Below are 22,857 nucleotides of genomic sequence, written 5' to 3'. Positions count from 1 at the left end.
AAGCAGATCCAGACAATCCAGGCAGGGCATGTCTTTATTCTTCTGAACAAATGTGACCCTTGTTTTTAGTAAATACAGAAACTCTTAACAACCATCGTTGGCAAGGAACCCATATCTGTGCACAAACGTGGCTGTGGAAGAAGGGACTAAGTAGATTTGAAAATAAAGGCACATATTTAAATGAAAGGATTGTCCAAGTCTAACCACCTACAAGTGGAAAGCCTGATTCTGTTTGGAATTAAAATATCAATTTGCAATCACACACAAAACAATCAGTGTTTTTGCTATGAAAATGAAATAAAATGATTCTTCAATAACTCACTGCTATCCTATTAAAGCACCAACACACACATTTACACAGGCACATACAACAGCAGATCTCATGTTAACAATGTCTGTTGAATTCGTTTCTGTCACAGTCCCAAAAGCAACTCGGCTGCTGGCAAAATTGTTGGAAACATGAAAACTGGAATACAGGAAGTTTCTCATGGCCATGAATGAGAAGGGAGGGGTGTGGCTAGATGGTATACAGCTACGGTAAAAAAGTTGTATTTTCTAGTTGTATGTTCTAGTTGTGCTGGGAGTTTTTGCATTTTAGCTAACCCTAACCCTTTTCCTAACCTTAACCTAATTATCCTAACCTGCTGTGTAAGTTCTCCTAGCCTGCTACAAAAAGTAAATTCTGTCCGTAGCTGAAAACCATTTAGTCAAAACCAGGGAGGGGTGCAGCAGTGATGCATGCTGGGATTGCCCATCACATCATTTGATCCTCATGGTGAGCTTGGTCTAGTAGTAGTCTATTCCAATATGGTGAGCAGAGAAGCATGCCACAACACATACTGTAGAGAAAGGCACATCATGGCTTTTTGTCTAATCGGGGAAACAGCATACAGACTGCATGCAGAAAATGGCGCTCAGTCCTCTTATTGCATGGAAAAGGTTTCTTATCATTTGACTGTACAGTATTCATGACACTCCAGTGGACCGCCATTTGCTGGGCTTGTAACAACATTTGGATCATATCATTCATTAACAATACTCCAGATTCAGCAGCCTATATTCGCTAACACACATTCGCACTTATGGTTCAGAGCCTGGAAGGCTTATTACACGTTATTGGACAAAGCATTTTAAGCCTTTTAGCTATGCTTATTAGGAGCTAAGACTTCTGACACATTCCTCTCCCAATAGACATTTACTGCAGGGCCAGGGAGGGCAAACAGCATGGAAAACGTATCATTAAATAACGCCACAGTAGCATAGCTGGTCTTGTTCTCAAATTATACTCTAGCATAAAACATGAATGCCTATGTTACAATACAAAATCTCTTTTGGAAATCATTCTCTTGGTTCGATAATATAAAATGGTCAAAGGCCAGTGGATAGCACAGTTTAAGGTAGTGTAAGGCCTTCATGTGTTTGCTTTTTTACTTTCCAACCTCTTATCTATGACATCCTTTTCAAGATGGTGACCCTTTTCTCTACACTGCCAAACCAATCCACTCAGATCAACCTAGCATAATGTGTTCCCAGGCTCAATGTCTCTGCAACATTAAAACACCACAATTTCCACACAAAGTCAACAATAATAGATTTTAGTGACTTTGTCTGCTTTGTAAGTTCTTCTGCTATGTTGTGGAGTGAACGTCATATGGATATAGGGATATATGTTCATCTATGCTGTACAGAAACGTCAGGACTGCACTCAGAATGTCAATGGAGGAATACAAAATCAGTTCTTTATGCAGCACAGAGACAGACAGGCATGTCTTTTTCCCTCCTCTTAATTTGAGGAAAGAGGTGAGGGGCAGGGATTGCTGGCAGGTAAGGGGTAAAGCTTTTATTTAAACCCCTCCCATGTCTCCGAAACGCTCCCTCGGCTCCGCCTCCTGATTCCGGCCAGCTTGCCTTTGGCGCGGGCCGTCCACCTGACGGCGGTGGAATCCCGTGATTCTGACAGGTTGGCGTAGTGCGACGAGTCTTCCTCTAGACCCAGACCTGTCCAGGAGGGCAGCCCCAGCGGGAGCCCCAGGGCCTGGGGGAAGTACACAGGCGAGTCCCTGGTCCCACTCTGATCCTCCATTGCCTCCTCGGTGGGTGTCTCGGTTTGGTCGGGCAACTGCGGCGGCTCCCAGCCCTCCAGCTTTTCCAGTTTCCTGGTGGGCGTGATCTGCCTCATCGTCATGGTGACGCTGTCCCAGAAGCAGTGGCCCTTCTCTGTGATTGGCTTGTTCTTCTCCTTCCCTTCCTCCTTGTTCTTCTTGTGGGACCTTGATCAAAGACAGAGAGAGAGGAGGATGAAGAGGACTATGAGCACAAAAAGCAGTAAGAACATACTAAAATAAATGTATAATTGTTCCTTGAAGTCCAATGTAGTTGTGTACGTGTACGCATATGGGTACTCCCCTGCCCACATCCTAAATACACTATTAGAAAAAAAGTGCTATCTAGAACCTAAAAGGGTTCTTTGGCTGTCCCCATAGGAGAACCCTTTGAATAACTATTTTTGGTTCCAGGTAGAACCCTTTACACAGAGGGTTCTATATGGAAGACAAAAGTGTTCTACCTGGAACCAAAAAAGGTTCTCCTATTGGGACAGCTGAAGAACCCTTTTGGAACCCTTTTTTCTAAGCGTGTAGAACATGCAGGATACTAGGACATGAGGGTGTGGGATGGTAAAGTATACATTTTTTACCCCTACTTTATATTTACAGCTCTAATTATCCAGTAGAAGTATGCATGACAACGGGGCATCCTAAGCCCCCACACCTACTCCTTTAGAGACATATTTTCTTCCCCTCCCCCTCACTTCCCCTACTGCGTCGGTAGGACATTAAAGTAGGAGTGTTGAGTGCCCTTCCCCATTGAGAAGGGCATTGTATAGGGATACCAGAGGTATTGTACTTCTGCCACTGAATGATGATTTACCCTCCATACATTCCACTACCCTGTGGAGACAGGATGTTGACGCGACCCAGTGAATGCAGTCCTGTCTAGTATCTAACATGACATGAGTCATTGAACATGAAAGGGCCCATGTTGTATAGCATTGCTCGAACTCAACCCTGTGCCATCCTCCCATGAACACTGCCTAGTGCCTACCTATAGTATCAGTCTGCCATTATACCTTGGATGTCTCTCTGTGTCCTGTCAGACTGTTTGTCTCGCTATCTGACTCTCTCTCTTTGTCTGTCTGTCTGTCTGTCTGTCTGTCTGTCTGTCTGTCTGTCTGTCTGTCTGTCTGTCTGTCTGTCTGTCTGTCTGTCTGTCTGTCTGTCTGTCTGCATGTCTGTGTTCAGGAGGCTCTATTCAGGATTAGGTGGTTTTGGGAGAACAGCAGCGCCAGCAGAGCTTACTGTAGGCCTCACCTTCTCAGAGAGGTCAAAGGAGACAGGACATTCATCTCACTGAAGGAGGGAAGACAGACTGCTCACCTCGCCCTCTCCCTCTGAGCCCAACTAAATGTTCTATGGGGCCAGTCCTATTGCACCTTGTAGCTAATTGGGGAAATAAGAGTTACAGTGGGGCGAGGTAGCAAAAGTATGACATACGAATACTTGCCTGCACTTTATGTTATATGTCATGATGGTAGTACAGTATATGATCAATCTCACCCTCTGCGGTCGGCCAGTGTGACCCCTGTCAGTAGGAAGTGCTCGTCATCCTGAGAAGAAAACATCTTCTTATCCCTCCTCTCCTTCTTGGACTTGACTTTCTTCACTTTCACCTCCTGGGAGACCCAAACAAATAGAGCACCACTGTAAACTAGAGCCCGACCTATATGTTTTTTGGGGTCCGATACAGATTAAACTTTTTTGGGTGGGAGGGGCAAAACTTACCTATACCGATATATCTGCCAATATACTGTTTACATCAGCGAAATTAAAAAGTGTCATTCTTCCATACTGAATTCTCATAAATTGCCATCCAAAATAGCAATTTTCAAATAACTATGCTTCAACTATTGATTTCATACATTGTGACAATGAGACATCATGAAAATGGCCGCAAACGTTCAGATAAGCATGAGATTCCCTTTTTCATTTATAGGTGGAGTTATCGGACGATGCCAATATAGAGCTAAAAGATCTGTGATCCGATATATCGGTCGGGCTCTACTGTAAACACGACTGTAAATCCTAAATAGGTTTTCATAAGCTCTAGAATGATAATCATAACAGTTCTATGGTGTTTTATAACTATTGACTTCCACCACAAGAACAGTCTGTTTTTAAGTGAAGAGATTAACTCAAATTAATGGATTCAATGGAGATTGAATACAGGTATTGGTCATTTATGTGTAAAATGGGTTAACAGTTACAGCACAGTCACCTCGGCTCCAGCCCTGGCACTGAGGAGAGAGAGAGTGGGGGGAGAGAGAAGGTGAAAGAGAGAGAGAGAGCAGTCACTACTCGCTTGGCTGGTCAGTACATTCCAGTAGAATACCCTCCCACCTAACCCCCACTCATCTGTCACATCGGAATTCCAGCCTTATTATTTTCAAATAATGTGGCCGAATTCAACTACTTCTATTTGAAGTATTTTCAAATAATGTCCTATAAATCTAGGCTATTTGAAACTATTTTCAAATGTTTCCAAATACATTACAAATACGCCTAGGACCAAAAGACATGGGTTCAAGTGCATGGAGCATTTAAATATTTGTATTTGAAAACTGTATTTGTGTATGAGTATTTTCAAATACATGCCATACTTTCCAAATGTATTTCCAACTACATTCCATTATTCAACTACTTGTATTTTCAAAGAAAATGTGTCCAAATACTTACATTGAAATGTGAAAGTAATTGAAATACTTAAAATAGTATTTGAACGCAGGTCTGCTATCCGCACAGGGAACGCCCATCCTGATCCCGGCCCTTTAGCAGTAGCTGGCTCATGTCCCTCTTTTTGTTCTTGTCCCACTTTATTCCAATGTCAAATATCAAGGTCATATCGTTTATACCAACTCACATCTGACCTGTTCTTTTCACATTAGTACATTCCTGGCATTTCTGATAAATATTCAGGATACTCGTAATAGACTTATTATTTGGACTCCAAATTATCTGTACCCTCATAACGTTTGAGGTTACCTGTCAACAAGCCACTGTGTAAGAGGCTGTTTCTATGGAACTAAAACACACACACACACCCTTTTCCCCAGTTCAGTCCTTGTTGTTCTGGAACACAGGACAGAGAACACAGGACAACACAAACAAACAGAAGTCTGCAGACTAAAGAAGCCAACCAAAATATAAACAGAAACACAAAGGGCCATGAAAGCTCCTATAATCCCAGATCGTTGAACCCAGAGACCTCCATTTAATAAAGGCAGGGTCCTATTTGCCCTCTTTGCTGTGAAGTAGGCAACAGACAGGCACACTCTCTACAATGCCACACACACAGACATGAGACCTCTACCACTGCATAGTTGGCTGCACCCCTCCACACTATATCCTCTGCTCACTTCACACACGCGCACGCGCACACGCACACACGCACACACACACACACACAGCGCCACCGTGCACATGTTGTACATTAAACCCATACACACTCTGTGGGATTTGTTAAGTCTATGGGGAATGCCATTGGTTGTATTTACAGTTTGATGAAGGTGTCATTAAAATACCTTGCAGTCTAAAGACCCTAATAAAGGAGGGGGGTTAATAAATATCAGATATGATTAGTCTACTTCTCATCCTCTCCTTCTTTCCTCCACATACCAGGGGGGAGTGATGGGACAGGAGAATGAAGAGGGGTTGAGGTTGAGACATCCCAGCAAGCACATAACATTCTGAGAACCACATAACATTCTGAGAACCACATAACATTCTGAGAACCACATAACAATCAGAGAACCACATAACATTCTGAGAACCACATAACATTCTGAGAACCACATAACAATCAGAGAACCACATAACATTCTGAGAACCACATAACATTCTGAGAATCACATAACATTCAGAGAACCACATAACATTCTGAGAACCACATAACATTCTGAGAACCACATAACATTCTGAGAACCACATAACATTCTGAGAACCACATAACATTCTGAGAACCACATAACATTCTGAGAACCACATAACATTCTGAGCGTTTCAAACATTATACATTTTTTGAACGATGAGAAACAGCCCTTTAAAATGATATGACATGCAATAAATAGTGGTAATCAGTTAACCCATCAGATTCTAAGCCCTGTCTAAGCAGGGGAGGGGTTCTACTAAGCTATATGGAATTATTTTAAGATGGTCATACCAAGGATCATTTAGCTATTTGATTTAGAATTTTAAGACCCCTTGAAGTATCAAAAATATATATATACACTACCGTTCAAAAGTTTGACATTTCTAAGTGACCACAAACTTTTGAACGGTAGTGTATATTTTTGGCCTTACTGCTATTGGCCCATAGAAATGCATTGAGTAACAGGTCTCATGGTCATTAACATTCTGAGAACCACATAACATTCTGAGAACCACATAACATTCTGAGAACCACATAACATTCTGAGCGTTTCAAACAGTATACATTTTTTGAACGATGAGAAACAGCCCTTTAAAATGATATGACATGCAATAAATAGTGGTAATCAATTAACCCATCAGATTCTAAGCCCTGTCTAAGCAGGGGAGGGGTTCTACTAAGCTATATGGAATTATTTTAAGATGGTCATACCAAGGATCATTTAGCTATTTGATTTAGAATTTTAAGACCCCTTGAAGTATCAAAAATATATATATACACTACCGTTCAAAAGTTTGACATTTCTAAGTGACCACAAACTTTTGAACGGTAGTGTATATTTTTGGCCTTACTGCTATTGGCCCATAGAAATGCATTGAGTAACAGGTCTCATGGTCATTAACATTCTGAGAACCACATAACATTCTGAGAACCACATAACATTCTGAGAACCACATAAGATTCTGAGCGTTTCAAACAGTATACATTTTTTGAACGATGAGAAACAGCCCTTTAAAATGATATGACATGCAATAAATAGTGGTAATCAATTAACCCATCAGATTCTAAGCCCTGTCTAAGCAGGGGAGGGGTTCTACTAAGCTATATGGAATTATTTTAAGATGGTCATACCAAGGATCATTTAGCTATTTGATTTAGAATTTTAAGACCCCTTGAAGTATCAAAAATATATATATACACTACCGTTCAAAAGTTTGACATTTCTAAGTGACCACAAACTTTTGAACGGTAGTGTATATTTTTGGCCTTACTGCTATTGGCCCATAGAAATGCATTGAGTAACAGGTCTCATGGTCTGACAAACACTGCTCTAGCTGTTACTTTTCACCGCAGATGCGGAAGTGCGACATAAGTGGATGTGGTGGATTGAGACTCATCCAATGAAAAAAACAGATATCTCTAGCTTAAACTGACATATTTTTATGGGGATTTTTTTATTATGCTAATTTGATTTCGGCGGGGGAAATCAAATTAGCATAATACAAAAATGCTCATAAAAATCTGTCAGTTTAAGCTAGAGATATCTGTTTTCTGAACTGGATGCATCTCATCGACCTTATGGGGTTTTAAAAAAATACAAAAATGCTCATAAAAATCTGTCAGTTTAAGCTAGAGATATCTGTTTTCTGAACTGGATGCATCTCATCGACCTTATGGGGTTTTAAGAAAAAACACCTGTGAAAATGGTATACGCTTTTTTCCAAACAAGATGGAGAAAAACAGAGAGTATTGGGTCTTCCTTATTTTGTAAGGATTGGTAATCTGAAATCAATTACTGTGAATGAGTTAGAGCAGCTTTAGTGAGTGGTGGTATTTTTTTCACAAAGGTCTGAGAGCTGACAGTCCACCACGGTGTCCAAGAGCGAGAGAGAGAAATACTATTTTAAAAACATACACCTAATTTATATATAGGCCTAATAGCAGGGCTGAATGTTAGCCCCAAAAATTATTGTGGGGGTACACCGGTTACACGAATTAAACATAGATTACAAGAAAACCGTAGGCTACAGTGCATTCGGAAAGTATTCAGACCCTTTGACTTTTTCCACATTTTGTTACGTTACAGCCTTATTCTAAAATAGCTTCTTTTTTTTTTTAGCATCAATCTACACACAATACCCCATAATATCAAAGCAAAAACAGGTTTAAATTTTTGGGGGAGATGTATAAAAAAAACACGTATTTACATAAATATTCAGACCCTTTGCTAGGAGACTCAAAAATTAGCTCAGGTGCCTCCTGTTTCCATTGATCCTCCTTGAGATGTTTCTACAACTTGATTGGAGTCCACCTGTGGTATATTCAATTGATTGGACATGATTTGGAAAGGCACACACCTGTCTATATAAGATCCCACAGTTGACTGTGCATGTCAGAGCAAAAACCAAGCCATGAGGTCGAAGGAATTGTCTGTAGAGCTCCGAGACAGGATTGTGTCGAGGCAGAGATCTGGGGAAGGGTACCAAAAAATGTATGCAGCATTGAAGGTCCCCAAGAACACAGTGGCCTCCATCATTCTTAAATGGAAAATGTGTAGAACCACCAAGACTCTTCCTAGAGTTGGCCGCCCAGCCAAACTGAGCAATCGGGGGAGAAGGGCCTTGGTCAGGGTGGTGACCAAGAACCTGATGGTCACTCTGACAGAGCTCCAGAATTCCTCTGTGGAGATGGAAGAACCTTTCAGAAGAACAACCATCTCTGCAGCACTCCACCAATCAGGCCTTTATGGTAGAGTGGCCAGACGGAAGCCCTGACAGAGGTACGTGACAGTCCGCTTGGAGTTTGCCAAAAAGTATTAAAGGACTCTCAGACCATGAGAAACAAGATTTTCTGGTCTGATGAATCCAAGATTGAACTCTTTGGCCTGAATGCCAAGCGTCATGCATGGTGTTGGCAGCATCATGTTGTGGGGATGTTTATCAGTGGCAGGGACTGGGAGACAAGTCAGGTTCGAGGGAAAGATGAACGGAGCAAAGTACAGAGAGATACTTGATGAAATCCTGCTCCAGAGCGCTCAGGACCTCAGACTGGGGAGAAGATTCACCTTCCAACAGGACAACTAAGCACACAGCCAAGACAACGCAGGAGTAGTGTCGGGAAAATTCTCTGAATGTCCTTGAGTGGCCCAGCCAGAGCCCGGACTTGAACCCGATCTAACATCTCTGGAGAGACCCGAAAATAGCTGTGTAGCAATGCTTCCCATCAAACCTGACAGAGCTTGAGGGGATCTGCAGAGAAGAACCGGAGAAACTCCCCAAATACAGGTGTGCCAAGCTTGTAGTGTCATACCCAAGAAGACTCAAGGCTGTAATCGCTGCCAAAGGTGCTTCAACAAAGTAGAGCGTCTGAATACTTATGTAAATGTGATATTTAAGCCATCTGATTCGATGAAAGATGGAGTTGAATTTGTCTTTCTGCCCATAATTTCATTTAAAGTACTCAAGTACTTTGAAGAATCTAAAATCTAAAATATATTTCGGATTTGTTTAACACTTTTTTGGTTACTACATGATTCCATATGTGTTATTTTATAGTTTTGATGTCTTCACTGCTTTTTTACAATGCAGAAAATAGTCAAAATAAAGAAAAACTCTTGAATGAGTAGGTGTGTCCAAACCTTTGACTGGTACTATAAATAAAGTATTTTATTTTTTATTTTTTTAATACATTTGCAAACATTTCTAAAAACATGTTTTCGCTTTGTCATTATGGGGTATTATGTGTAGATTGATGTTACAGTACAGTACTGTACTGTTACAGTACAGTACTGTAACTGATAAATGTAACTGATAAATGCACACACACACACACACACACACACTAGATGTTCATGTTTTTAAATGTATGTAAATTGTAAAGTATTTTGTCTGTAATGTCTTTTTCGTTATGTGTCGGACCCAAGTAAGACTAGCTGTCGTCATTGGCGTCGGCTAATGGGGATCCTAATCAATTTAAATTTAATCCAATACCATCTCTCTCTCTGCCTCTCCCCCCAAGGCTGTTCTCTTATTTATTGGTGTATTCTCTCCCTGTGTTGTCTGGTGTAAACTGTGGATCAGGTTTACTACAGTCCAAATCCATGCAGCAACACTGAGACCAGCAGTGATGCCAAAGCTTTGACCCTGACCCAGGTATGCAGCTGTATGTGTGTGCGCATGTACCATAGTATATAGTAAGCTACTCAGCGATCTCCTTAACCTTCACCTCCAGGACACCAAAGCCAGCGTAGCAGCAACAGCCCAGTGTAATCTCCATGCAGCCCAGCAAGCAGGCTATTCACCTCACTAAGCTCTCTGTGTGTGAGATGGCAACTTTTCCCTCCATGCCACACAGAACAATGGACGTCTTATTGGAAAGAATTTCTTTCATCCATACCTTGGTATTACTGCAGTCTGCATGATCAAATGGGTATACATCAAGTTCTACAATTTAATATGTTTTTTTATCATACAAAGTAATGAAGGCAATATACTGAAGCATATAACTCTGTCTAAGCATAAAACTGACCCATGCTTTTGGCGATTCTAATCATGGCTTTCTTGGCTTTCTATGCGGACAATTCTTTCTATTTTCAGCTTTGCTTTGTTTCACACCGATTACTCCCCACCAAATCCTGACTCCTCGAAAGAATGTTCGGCTTCCTTCCCCCTCGTACCAACCCAGCCGTCCCCCATCCTCACTTACAACCAGGTTATGAAATACCACCACTTCTTGTCCACTGATTTAAACAGTTACAGTAACAGTTAGCACAGCTCCTGGGGTATCTACACACAAACACGACATGGTTAGGAAGTATGGTGGTTTAGCAAATTGTACACATTTCAGCAGCATCTCATCAAAACAGGTTATGAACTACCCCATGAGATCACACACACACACACACACACACACACACACACACACACACACACACACACACACACACACACACACACACACACACACACACACACACACACAGTAGGGGAGAGCAACAAACCTTTGTTGACAGAAACAACAACGGACACCTGTTTATCGTACCACAACAAACAGATAACAAAAGCTAAGACACAAAAACACACCAAACACACACACACAGACCTAATAACATCACCACAAACAGATATGAAGGTGACCTTAGCTAAGAAACAGAGCAGAGACACATAGGGCTGGGCTGAGGGATGATGAGGGTTGAAGGTGGAGGTGGACGGATATCCACTGTGTCATAAAATCTGGCCACAGTGGATGGGGGTTGAGGGGGTGTGATACAAGGGTATGATGTGTACGTACACTCCCCTACGTATTTATTTGGACAGTGAAGCTACAACTAGTGCTGTTACGGTGACCATATTACCGCCACACCGGCGGTCACGAGTCATGACAGCAGTCAAATTCCATGTGACCGTTTAGTCACGGTAATTAGGCTTCTCCAAGCTCTGATGCTGCTGATGGTCATTAGTAGCCTACCAAGCTTGCTAACTGCCTGGTACTCAGCACTCTATTGTCCCTCTAATCACTCCGACATCAATGCAAATGTAATCAAAAATGTAATCAAACACTTCATGAGAGCCCATGAGCTCATGTTGCACAACATTTCTATAGGCTATGCAATTGCGTGAGAAAACACAGTGATGGCCTCTATTAAAAAGAGGAGGATCCCATCAGCTTTCTATAGGCTTACAATATTTATTTCTCAACTTTCCTAATATTAAGCACATTGCTTCTCTTTAAAACAGGATTTCAGCCTACCTGGCTGGCATAAAAATTAACCACGGGATTTATGTGCATAAATAACATGTATTTTTCCCCCGCTCCTGTTTCAAGACAGTGGCATGATAATGGTTCATTCTATATCAAAACAAATTTCACACATACAGTATATTATTTAGTATATGTAAAGACAAGATTAAATCAAGAACAGTCTAATGGGTGACAATATTAGCCTATCACTTGTGAATGATATATTATCATTTGTGAATGATGCCCAGCTTGTGTGCAGTAAGAAACAGTGCATGCCTTTTTTTGTAACTTTTTCAAATCATAGTCACATACCTCATGTAGCCTAGCCCATAAGGTGTGTATATCAACTAAAGTGGCCAAATAACTTTGCGAAATTAAACACATTAATCCGCTTTACAACAGGTGAAGAGCCTATCTGGCATCCATATGCAGTGTGTGAGTTTCAAGTTTGGGGAAGATCATTTTCACCATAAAAATGCACCTTCATCATAAAAGAATTACATGCATAATCACATTTGCAGTCACTTTTCAGAATGGTGTTTTCCCGCTAATTAATTGCATTTTGGAACATTCAGGCTTATAGCCTACTGCCGTGTGTGTATTGCTGCGCGTATAATGTGAAGAAATATCCTAACAGTTTATCAACATGTTAAGCTAAACGTTCTGATCTTTTGCGTCAGCCTCTTTGCTTAAAAAGGTTTTTTTGATGCTGGTGGTTGTATTAATTTGGGATCTATCGCATCCCACAACTGTCCCAGACTATGTTTGGAATATTTATTTATCGCACAGAATAGAATAGGTTAACTTTTGTACTATGGGGGATAGTACATTGACATAGGCTTTATCAAGTGCTTATCAAATTGTGAATGAGAGACTGATGAAGTGTGTGCAGCCTGTGCAAAGAACAAAGCAGAGCTCATTGCCTTTCATGTATTTTTTTCAAATTAGAGTCGCATAATGCAGCCTTAGAATGTATTAAAAATCAAAACATATAGCCCAACGTTTGTATCACAAATAAGTTGCATAAATAACTCTAAATTAAGCATATAGGAGGACCTGTTTCTTTGTTAACCGCTCAACACAGAATAGTGCGTGCACTCCCTCAAATCATTTGGAGAAAATATAATTTATATTTTATTCAGCTATGTTCAATTGTATTCTTCATACTATAAAATAATGTCTCGGAATTCTAACCAAATCGTGTCTGCTAAATGAACTAGTGTAGCCCACAGCCATATGGCATAGCCAGATCAGGGCCTAACAGGACAACTCAGAGTATGCTATTCTGTTCTAGTATGTTTCTGAACACTTCTACATTCATGTGGATTCTACCATGATTACGGATAATCATGAATGGATCGTGATTAGGTTAGCATGTCTTGAAGGTATGGTATTTATGACACTAACTTTCTCACTCATCATTATTCACGATTCATTCATGATTATCCGAAATCATGGTAGCATCCACATTAATGTAGATGTGTTCAGAAACATACTGTATTATATTCTTATTTACAATAAAAGCGACTCAAAAGTGACCATTCATTTCAAGTGGGCACAACATAACCCGAAACACAACCAAAACAAACTGCAAATGCGTCCAACAAGTTTGTAGAGTCACAAGCTTGATGTAGTCATTGAATGCTAGGAATATGGGACCAGATACTAAACTTTTGACTAAATGTAATACACTAAAAGTGAATTTGTCCTTCAAATGGGGGGATCATACATGAAAAGGGGTTGAGGTTGACACATAGAGGGTCTAGGGCTAGATACTGGAAGTGTGTGGGTTTGAGATGGAATAACTAAACAGTTGTGGTGTTTGGAGGGATTGGGCTGTGTACCTTGGATACAGGACTCACTGCCTCTTCCTCATCCTCCCCCTCTGGGTCCTTATCCTGAAAAGCAACAAACAGCAGGGTCAGTAACCAGAGGTAACCACACACACAGAGTTAACTAAAGAGATATAACATACACATAGTACACTGAGTGGAACATCATGCAGCATGCTCAGCCCTATTACTCTGGTCCCTAAGGCTAACAGCCACAAACTACATCTCAGAGTTTGTACTACTCCTACACTACCCCCCCCCCCCCCCCCCCCAACACACACACACACACACACATACATACACACACTGTTGTAGACATGTTCACACATAGACACACACAGGAGCTGAGTCTAGAGGAGTGTGTGCAGGCCTTCCTGTAAGGCAGAGGTATTTTTGGAACAGTAACATCAACACAGCCTCAGGGGGGAGAGGAAGGCCTCAGATCTCTCCCTTTACTCAGAGAACAGAGAGACCACCTAGGGGAAGTGACACAGGAGAGGATATAGACGACAAATAGGGGTCCTCTGTTCTGCTCTATAACATCAGTCTGGACTTAAAAATAGATATGGTGATTGATAATAGTCATTTACATTGATAGAGTGTGAATGTTGCATTATCAAAGTTGCATTGTAAATCTTGTAGATAATATATTTTTGGGTTTTACATGGCTGCCCCTGAGGACAGCTGACTGTGTTGTGTGTGAGGTAAATGATTGGGTTTGGCAGTGGGGTGGGAGTGAGGCGGTGGTTTGACGTGTCAGGGCAGAGCCTTCTGGGACACAGCCACCTGAACAGATCAAAGACAACACAGTCACAACAGACCCAGTCTAATTACTACTATTTATGGATGCAGAATGCATTAACGACACAGACAGAGAAGAGAGGGAGAGGAAGGGAGACAAAGATGAGAGGTAGATGGACAGAGAGAGAGGGGGGGGAGAGGAGGGAGACAGAGGAAGAAAGAGAGAGTGAGACGTAGAAAGATGACAGGGAGACAGAGGGAGAGAGAGAGGGAGGGGCAGAAGAAAGAGAGTGAGATGTAGAAAGATGACAGAGAGGTAGAGAGAGAGAGAAAGAGGGAGAGAGAGAAAGAGGGAGAGAGAGGGAGAGAGAGGGGAGAGATCGAGTGAGAGAGGAGAGAGAGTGGGGGGAGAGAGGGGGAGAGAGAGGGCGAGAGAGAGAGAGGAAAAGAGCAGAAGAGGGAGAAATAGAGGGAGAATGCTGTGATTAAGTAAAAATGTCCCAACAACAGGAGAGAGGCAGAGAGAGAGAGGTTGGTTGCTGTCCTCAGGGCTTTAATCTCTATCTATCTGCATCTCCCTCACTCTGTGTCTCTGTCTCTATCTCTTTAGGTGTTTGAAGCTTCCATTTTTGGCACTGAGTTGTTTGATGAAAGCCAGATACCCAGGCGAAGACACATACAACTGATTTTAGCACGGCAAGTTCAGAAAGTCACCTGTAATGATTTAGAGATATCAGTCAAGATAAATGCTCTTACAATCCTTCACTTCACTAAAATAATCAACATCATATTGCAATAGGGAGCACATTACTGCAATATGACAAAGATTTTTTTCTGTTTTTATCATGGCATGATTATTATATTTGTATAATTGGGGCCTATGGGGCAGAGGCAGTGTTTGATCCTCAACAGCAGGATTAGCTCTCCTCTCCTTTATTTTCCTCCACCGTTCATGATTAAATGAGTAGAGGTGAAGTTCTCTGAAGTCACTATTTAGATTCAAAATCTGGTAATCCTGCTTCACAGGGAGCAGTATTACAGTGGTATTACAGTAGTATTAAAGCAGTATGATAGTTCATACACTCAGTGCCCTGCAAACACTACCCCCCCCCCCTCCTCTCTCACTCCGGTGAACCTTCCTCCCACAGTAACATCACAGAGACAGTCAGGACTAGGAGGATCTTGTTGCGAGGAGAGTGGAGAGAAAGCAAGCTGTAGCATGGCCCCGGAGCCCTAGAGCGTGGTGGAGAAAGAAGATATTAACTTCCAATCTATTCTCTCTCCTCCTTACCCCCTAAACACTCTCTCCCTGTCTACAAATAGTTGTCTCTCCTTCTTTAATGCCTCTCTCACTTTTTCTCTACCTCCTTTCTCTCTACCTACGTTCTCTCTACCTTCTTTCTGTCTCTTACTGAGTGCATCTCTCACTCTCTCCCTCCCTCTCTCCTTCCATCTGCCCTTCCCTCCCTTCCTCTCTCTGGGTGAGGCAGATCTGCCACCTGGCCCTCTCCCAATAGAACCTGTTTTGCCCAGGGACCTAAACTGAAGGAAGGAAAAAACCTCTTCTCAGAGAAAATAAAGAACAGAACATTCAGAGACTCTCCTGTCAGACCTCATTTTTCCCTGATACGAGGGGAGAAAGCTTCTGTAAGAACATTTTATGATTAGACCTCTGACCCTGGATGCACTTTTATGCCATGCATGGCTTCATGAGGAGACCTCCCTGATTACTTTCCCAGGCCCCAGGGATAGGTTATAACTAAACCTGGACTGGGATCAGTTTTACTCATAACATTCACCATCTGGAATGATAACATAAAACTAACCCTGAATCAGTTCTTATGGGTAACCTCCACATATAGACTTTCCCAGGGCAGCATCAGGGACCACCCAATAAGGCAGGGGGCATGATTTTCCTTTGGTGATTTACAATATTTAACAGACTCATGTGAGAGTGTTGGCCAAACGTTTCTCTCCACATGATCAATCTAACATTAGAGAACACTGAGATTGATGTTAGAACAAGTAGTGTAAATATGCCCCTGATGGTTAGAAAGCTTGGACACTGTTTTGGGAAAGCAGAAATGCCCTCTAAAGATAAGCCTTCAGATAGTGTACATCAGTGGAGGCTCCTCAGAGGAAGAATGGGAGGACCATCCTCCTCAGTAAATTTCATAAAAATGTCCAATTTAAAACATTAAAAAAGTTATCCTTTGTAGATAAAACTATACTAAATATAATCACGTCACCAAATAACTGATGAAAACACTATTTTGCAAAGAAGGTCTACAGTAGTCTCAGCAGCAGTCTGTAGGGTAGCACCATGGTGTAGCCAGAGGACAGCTAGCTTCCATCCTCCTCTTGGTACATTAACTTCAATACAAAACCTAGGAGGCTCTTGGTTCTCACCCCCTTCCATAGACTTACACAGTAATTATGACCATTTCCGGAGGACGTCCTCCAGCCTATCAGAGCTCTTTCAGCATGAACTGACATGTTGTCCACCCAAAGGATCAGAGAATTAATCTAGTACTGGAAACATAAACTACAGCTAGCTAGCACTGCAGTGTATACAATGGGGTGAGTAGTTGACTCAAAGAGAGAGAAAGACAATAGTTGAACAGTTTTGAACAAATTCATTTATTCTAAAATGAAGAAGAATCAAGAGAGAAATATAGAGAGAGATTTCATCATTTTTTTCACTTTCAGTTTCACTTACTTAGCCTACTGAAACACCCTGCTCAAACATAGGGATGCTATGTTAGTTAGCTGGCTATGACTTTCCAACACAACACTGGAACTCTTCCAAGTCAAGGTGAGCTTTAAGTATTACTAATTTATTGCCACCGGGGCCCGTGGGTGTAACTGCTTACTGACTGTACACAAACATTGCTGCATGATTGTAGCGGGCTTACTAATGCTTTAGTTATATTATCTATGCTGACTATGACGTTACTTTAATGGTGACAATGATGTAGGCTGTGTGTGGCGGTTTGGCTTGGAAATGGTTTTTTCGACCTGGTTACATACAACTGATATGTTGTGCATTGAATTCCACAAGCAAAGTGAAGAGAAGGAATACAACGTAACTGCTATGAAAGTTAACTCTGTTTAAGCGTGATCAGGTGTGTACTCATTCCGCCGATTCTGTTGAAAAACATTTCTTAAACGGAAGTAAACGGAACAGTGCAGTATTGGCCTCATCCTCACCGTAATAGGCCCTGAGTGTCACGCCCTGACCTTAGAGAGCTTTTTATGTCTCTATTTTGGTTTGGTCAGGGTGTGATTTGGGTGGGCATTCTATGTTCTATTTTCTATGTTTTTGTATTTCTTTGTTTTGGCCGGGTATGGTTCTCAATCAGGGACAGCTGTCTATCGTTGTCTCTGATTGGGAATCATACTTAGGCAGCCTTTTTCCCTTTTGTGTTTGTGGGAAGTTGACTTGTGTTTGTGGCACTTAGCCCTCGTAAGCTTCAGGGTTGTTCATTTTGTTTCTTGTTTTGTTGGTGTCATTCCAAAATAAAGGATAATGTACGCTCACCACGCTGCACTTTGGTCCAGTTCTTTCGACGGCCATGACACTGAGTATGTGTATGTGAGAAAGGGGACGTTCTCTCCTATCTGGGGCTCTCTCCCTGTCCCCAGCAGCCTGACAGAGGCCAGCTGCTTGGGCAAATATGGGCGGAGGAAGAAGGACCTCTTAGGCCCCACAAATGCTGCTGGTACTCACCTGGTAAATAGGCTAGAAGGGAGCAGAGTGTGTCTGCGTGTGTGTGCGTGCGTGTGTGTGAGGCAGTTTTGTTTGAGGGGATCTTAACAGAGCAGCTGATGTGCTATTTTCTTATCTGTTCTTATCCGTTGTTTTTCATAACAGAGGGCTGACTCCATAGCTTCAAATTTGACCCCTAGAACACTTTCCATGCCGGTGTACAGATGTAGGGTCTTATTTTGATACCCCTGTTGCAGGAGAACTTTCCTACAAAGCAGGAAATTAAAAACGTGTAGTGTATTTGAGGTTTAAAAAGGCTTCTGAAGTTTGTAATTTCCACTTCGACATTTCAGACATGATGTTCCATGACAAAAAATGTTGCAGGATTATTTTCCTGATATAGCAAACTGGCTCAAATTAAGATCGACACCTGTATGATGATATTGAAGCTAGTGTAGGCTACAATTAAACTCCATGTAATTAATGTCAAGGAACCATATCAATAGTTAAAAAGGATTATGAAAAGGACTGCACTGAGATGAATTTCTTTATGCTGGAAGAAGGACATGCTTAACAGATATTGCACGACGTCAATTGAACACATTTTTATGTTCAATCAATAGGTTATAGCACGGTGGCGAGTAAAATTCTGTATTTCATATTACAGTACACCTACTGTTACCAGTCAAAAGTTTGGATACACCTACTCATTCAAGGGGTTTTCTTTATTTTTACTATTTTCTACATTGTAGACTAATAGTGAAGACATCAAAACTATGAAATAACACATATGGAATCATGTAGTAACCAAAAAAGGGCTCGATTTGATACACCTGTCAGTAACGGGTGTGGCTGAAATAGATGAATCCACTAACTTTTGGAAATGTAGTATATTGGAAACAATTTAAAAGTAGGCTACAGCCCACACTTCAATGCAAAGGATGAATTGTTGCTCAATATTTAGTTTATCAATAGATTATTGGGTTTCTATGTCCTGCCTTGGTATTGGCTCAGATTAAATAGGCAATGACGTCGCGCTCCTATCACACAGCAATACTGTCGCCTACCCATACTGTCAAATATTTGACATAAGCTACCAGTCTATTTACTTTATTGGCAGAATGTTTACGCTATATCTGGCAAAGGACTGTGACAGAAAGAGAAAACAACGGCAAATAGTTGTGGACCTGTTAATTCAACAATGTTTTGCATCGACTTTTCCCCCAACCTAAATATGCTGGACTGCACGCGAATACTGAAACATTGTTTAGGCTACTAACAACAAATCTAAATTACAGTAGGCTACATACTAGCATACCAGTATACCAGTCAAAAGTTTGGACACACCTACTCATTCAAGGGTTTGCCGTTAATGAGACGAGTGAAAATCAAGTGCTTTACTTTTGGAATCTAAACAATTAGACATAGGAATCTATTTCCTATTTATTTTTATAACCATTGCAGAATATATTCCTCACCTTTTCTGTTTGTGATGTGTTCATATTCCTGAAGTAGCCATACAACAAATTACCATGCACATCTCTCTTTTAATTGGGCCTATGTAATAGATAGGCTGTGTAATTCAATTGTTGTTGTATGTGATCCAATAGGCAGCACGGTTTATAGCCTACAGACACATTTAACAGGTGAACATCAAGACAGTTGATATTTTACTTTGAAGTACAATACAGGTCAAAGTTTGGACACACTTACTCATTCAAGGGTTTTTCTTTATTTTTACTATTTTCTACATTTTAGAATAATAGTGATGACATCAAAACTATGAAATAACACATATGGAATCATGTAGTAACTAAAAAAGTGTTAAAGAAATCCAATCTTGGCATTCTCTCAACCAGCTTCACCTGGAATGTTTTTCCAACAGTCTTGATTTGGTGTTTTATTATTATATATATTATTTTGCACTTTTTCCCCCTTTTCTCCACAATTTCGTGATATCCAATTGGTAGTTACAGTCTTGTCCCATCGCTGCAACTCCCCTACGGGAGGGGGAGGGAGGGAGAGCGAGAGAGAGAGAGAGAGAGAGAGAGAGAGAGAGAGAGAGAGAGAGAGACGAAGGTCGAGAGCCATGCGCCCTCCGAAACAGGACCCTGCCACGCCACACTGCTTCTTGCACTATTATAGGCCTTAACAAAGGCTTCTAAACTGGCAGCGACTACAGGATCAAACAGACCAAAAGGACCAAATGTTAAAATGTCCAACCATTTAAGACTTGCTGCCACTCCAATCTATCCCCTATACATTTTACAATTCATGGGGCACTATAACCACATAGCTAAATTGGTACAACATTCTCTCATAAGGGTGCAACAAATATAGACTCTAACAAGGCACGCCTCAAAATATGTTAATAAGCTAGAAACAACAATACCACGCCCCCAGTAGTGGTCAAAAGGTTTTTGGTGCTCCAAAGATACGGTACGGTACTGTATTCTGTGGGGTGGAATTACAGCACCATTCAAAATACAGTAATTTCCACACAATGCACCATAATTTACAGTATGCGTCAATAAAACATTTTGTACAATTGGACAGCTTCAGTGATGCACTTAAGGGTTGCATATATGACTAAAGTGTATTGAAATCCACACTCCCCTTACGTATTTATTTGGACAGTGAAGCGCAAACTTTTTATTTGGCTCTTTACTCCAGCATTTTGGATTTGCGATAAAATGTTTTTTATGAGGCAACATATTTTCATATATTCATATATACTTTTGGGGGGGGTATGCTATTTATGCTTCTGTAACTTTCTCACTTATCATTATTCACAATTAATTCATGATAATCCATAATCATTATCTGTAACCACGTTTAAGAATCGTTTTGCAACAGAATCGGCGGAATCACCAGCACACACAATTCACTTTCATCGCAGCCATCATCACTTTGCTCGTTGTATAATTCCTTCTCCTTCTCTCACCATTTCACTTTGCTTGCATTCCTCTCTTTTGAGTCAGGTTGTTGAGTAGGATGAAATTATCTGCATTCACTAGCTAAGTAAGTGAAAGGTAAACTAAGAAGGAGAAAAAAATACAACAAAATATAGCTAGCTCTCCCTCTCCGCTGCTTCTCCTTAATTTTTGAAGAAATGTATTTCTTTGCTTGGTAGCCGTGTAGGTTAAGTCTAACATTTTTGTTGCATCTAGCCATTATTCTAGCTTTCTACAATGATCATGAAATGATTTGAAATTATGAAATGATTTGCCCGAGACAGAAATGAATTTGTTCAAAACTGTTCAACTATTGTCTTTCTCTCTCTTTGAGTCAACTACTCAACCACACTTATGCACTGCAATGCTAGCTAGCTGTAGCGTATGCTTTCAGTACTATATTCATTCTCTGATCCTTTGATTGGATGTACAACATGACAGTTCATGCTGCAAAAGCTCTGATAGGTTGGAGGACGTCCTCCAGAAGTCATCATAATTACTATGTAAGTCTATTGAAGGGATTGAGAACCATCAACCTCCTAGATTTTGTATTGAAGACACTGTACCCAGAGGAGAACAGAAAATAGCTGTCCTCATATTTATTTTCTGGAATTCACTGAGTAGGATGATCCTTCCCTTCCTCCTCTGAGGAGCCTCCACTGATCCACATTAACATAGAACTGTTTAGAAATATATTATATTCTATTTTACAATAAAAGTGACTCCAAAATGACACAATAGGCCAACATTATTTGCCCTTCATGTCTATTGGGCACAAAATAATACTGAACACAACCAAAACAAACTAGCTAGAGTCAGTCACAAGCTTGATGTAGTCATTGCGTGCTAGGAATATGGGACCAAATAGTACACTTTCGACTAAATGTAATACTCTTTAGACACCTTCAAATGGGGGACTACATACATAAAGTGCATTTATTTCTAAACGGTAAAACAGATATGTACGAGAATATACCCTCTAAAGGTGACATTCTTTACTATCGCCTCATATAAAACATTTGATCTCAAATCCAAAATTCTGGAGTATAGAGCCAAATTAAAAGTTTTAGTATAACATATGATATAACCTAGTTACTATTCCGATAACAAATAAAATATTTAGGGCTGTGCTCTATGTGTGTTTCAGGGACAAATTATTTGGACTAGGCCTCAGATCTAACTGTAGATCATAAGCACACGAAACGAAAACACCGGGTAAAACAGCTAAGTGAACCACTGCATCCTATGTGCGCTATAATCCCTCTACTTTATTTGTGCCAGCTGCTTGGCTGCTCTCCTTACCTTGTAAGTGTGTTGATGATGCCAGGATATTTCGTCCTCCTCCGACGCATAGTCCACCAACACTTTGCTTTTGCTTTTCTTGAACATCTTTCCAAATTTCTCTTTAATCAATCTGGACGTGCGCACATCAAAACGCAGCGAAGAGTTCGTTCTGTCAAACTTGGCTGCGTCTGCCGCTTCCAGGCCGAGACAATTTTTCCCGTTTCTCGAGAGATCGCAAGTAAGCACCACCGCTGTGGTTACTACAACAGATCTTGGAGCCTTTCCATGAAAACAGTTTTTTAGGCAAGCGACTTTATGCAGCGCCAAACTCCAGTTCAAAGACGTTTTGGTGTAGGCCTATTTGATGTAGCCTATGTCTGTTTGCGGAATCTCGACCACCACCTGGATCTCCTCCCACGTCGCTCCTCCCATCTCCCCCCACATGAGTCCCGTTTTATGGTTGCCATGGTACTTTGAGGAGTGTTGTATTTTCCACCTTTGAAGTCACTGGGCTGAGATTAGGCAGAAGTGTTGGAACTTTTTCAAAAATTAAAACTAGGATTTGTAGAAATCTAGTATGGCAGTGCTTCTGAAACCTTATATTTAGATTCAAACC

General features: G+C 41.0%; 1 protein-coding gene across 1 annotated transcript; it reads right to left on the bottom strand.

The window, feature by feature from the left end:
• Positions 1 to 2: 2 nt before the first annotated feature.
• si:ch211-225h24.2 lies at positions 3 to 22,595 on the bottom strand. The gene is made up of 4 exons (XM_038962285.1): positions 22,260 to 22,595; positions 13,566 to 13,619; positions 3,615 to 3,730; positions 3 to 2,270 (listed from the first exon to the last, which is right to left on the bottom strand). Exons 1-4 carry the CDS (start codon positions 22,344 to 22,346, stop codon positions 1,841 to 1,843), a joined length of 687 nt encoding a protein of 228 aa, XP_038818213.1. The 5' UTR covers positions 22,347 to 22,595; the 3' UTR covers positions 3 to 1,840.
• Positions 22,596 to 22,857: the final 262 nt, after the last annotated feature.

The sequence above is a fragment of the Salvelinus namaycush genome, chromosome 24, assembly GCF_016432855.1.
Source record: "Salvelinus namaycush isolate Seneca chromosome 24, SaNama_1.0, whole genome shotgun sequence".
NCBI lineage: Eukaryota > Metazoa > Chordata > Actinopteri > Salmoniformes > Salmonidae > Salvelinus > Salvelinus namaycush.
Note: the sequence above shows the minus strand (reverse complement) of the source record. Positions and strands in the feature narration are given on the sequence as shown.

Coding starts and splice junctions, on each gene's coding strand:
- si:ch211-225h24.2 (XM_038962285.1), bottom strand. CDS start 22,346: ATGTTCAAGAAAAGCAAAAGCAAAGTGTTGGTGGACTATGCGTCGGAG. Junction 3,731..13,565: donor CAGTGAGTCCTGTATCCAAG/GTACACAGCCCA, acceptor TGGGTCTCCCAG/GAGGTGAAAGTGAAGAAAGT. Junction 2,271..3,614: donor ACACTGGCCGACCGCAGAGG/GTGAGATTGATC, acceptor TCTTTGATCAAG/GTCCCACAAGAAGAACAAGG.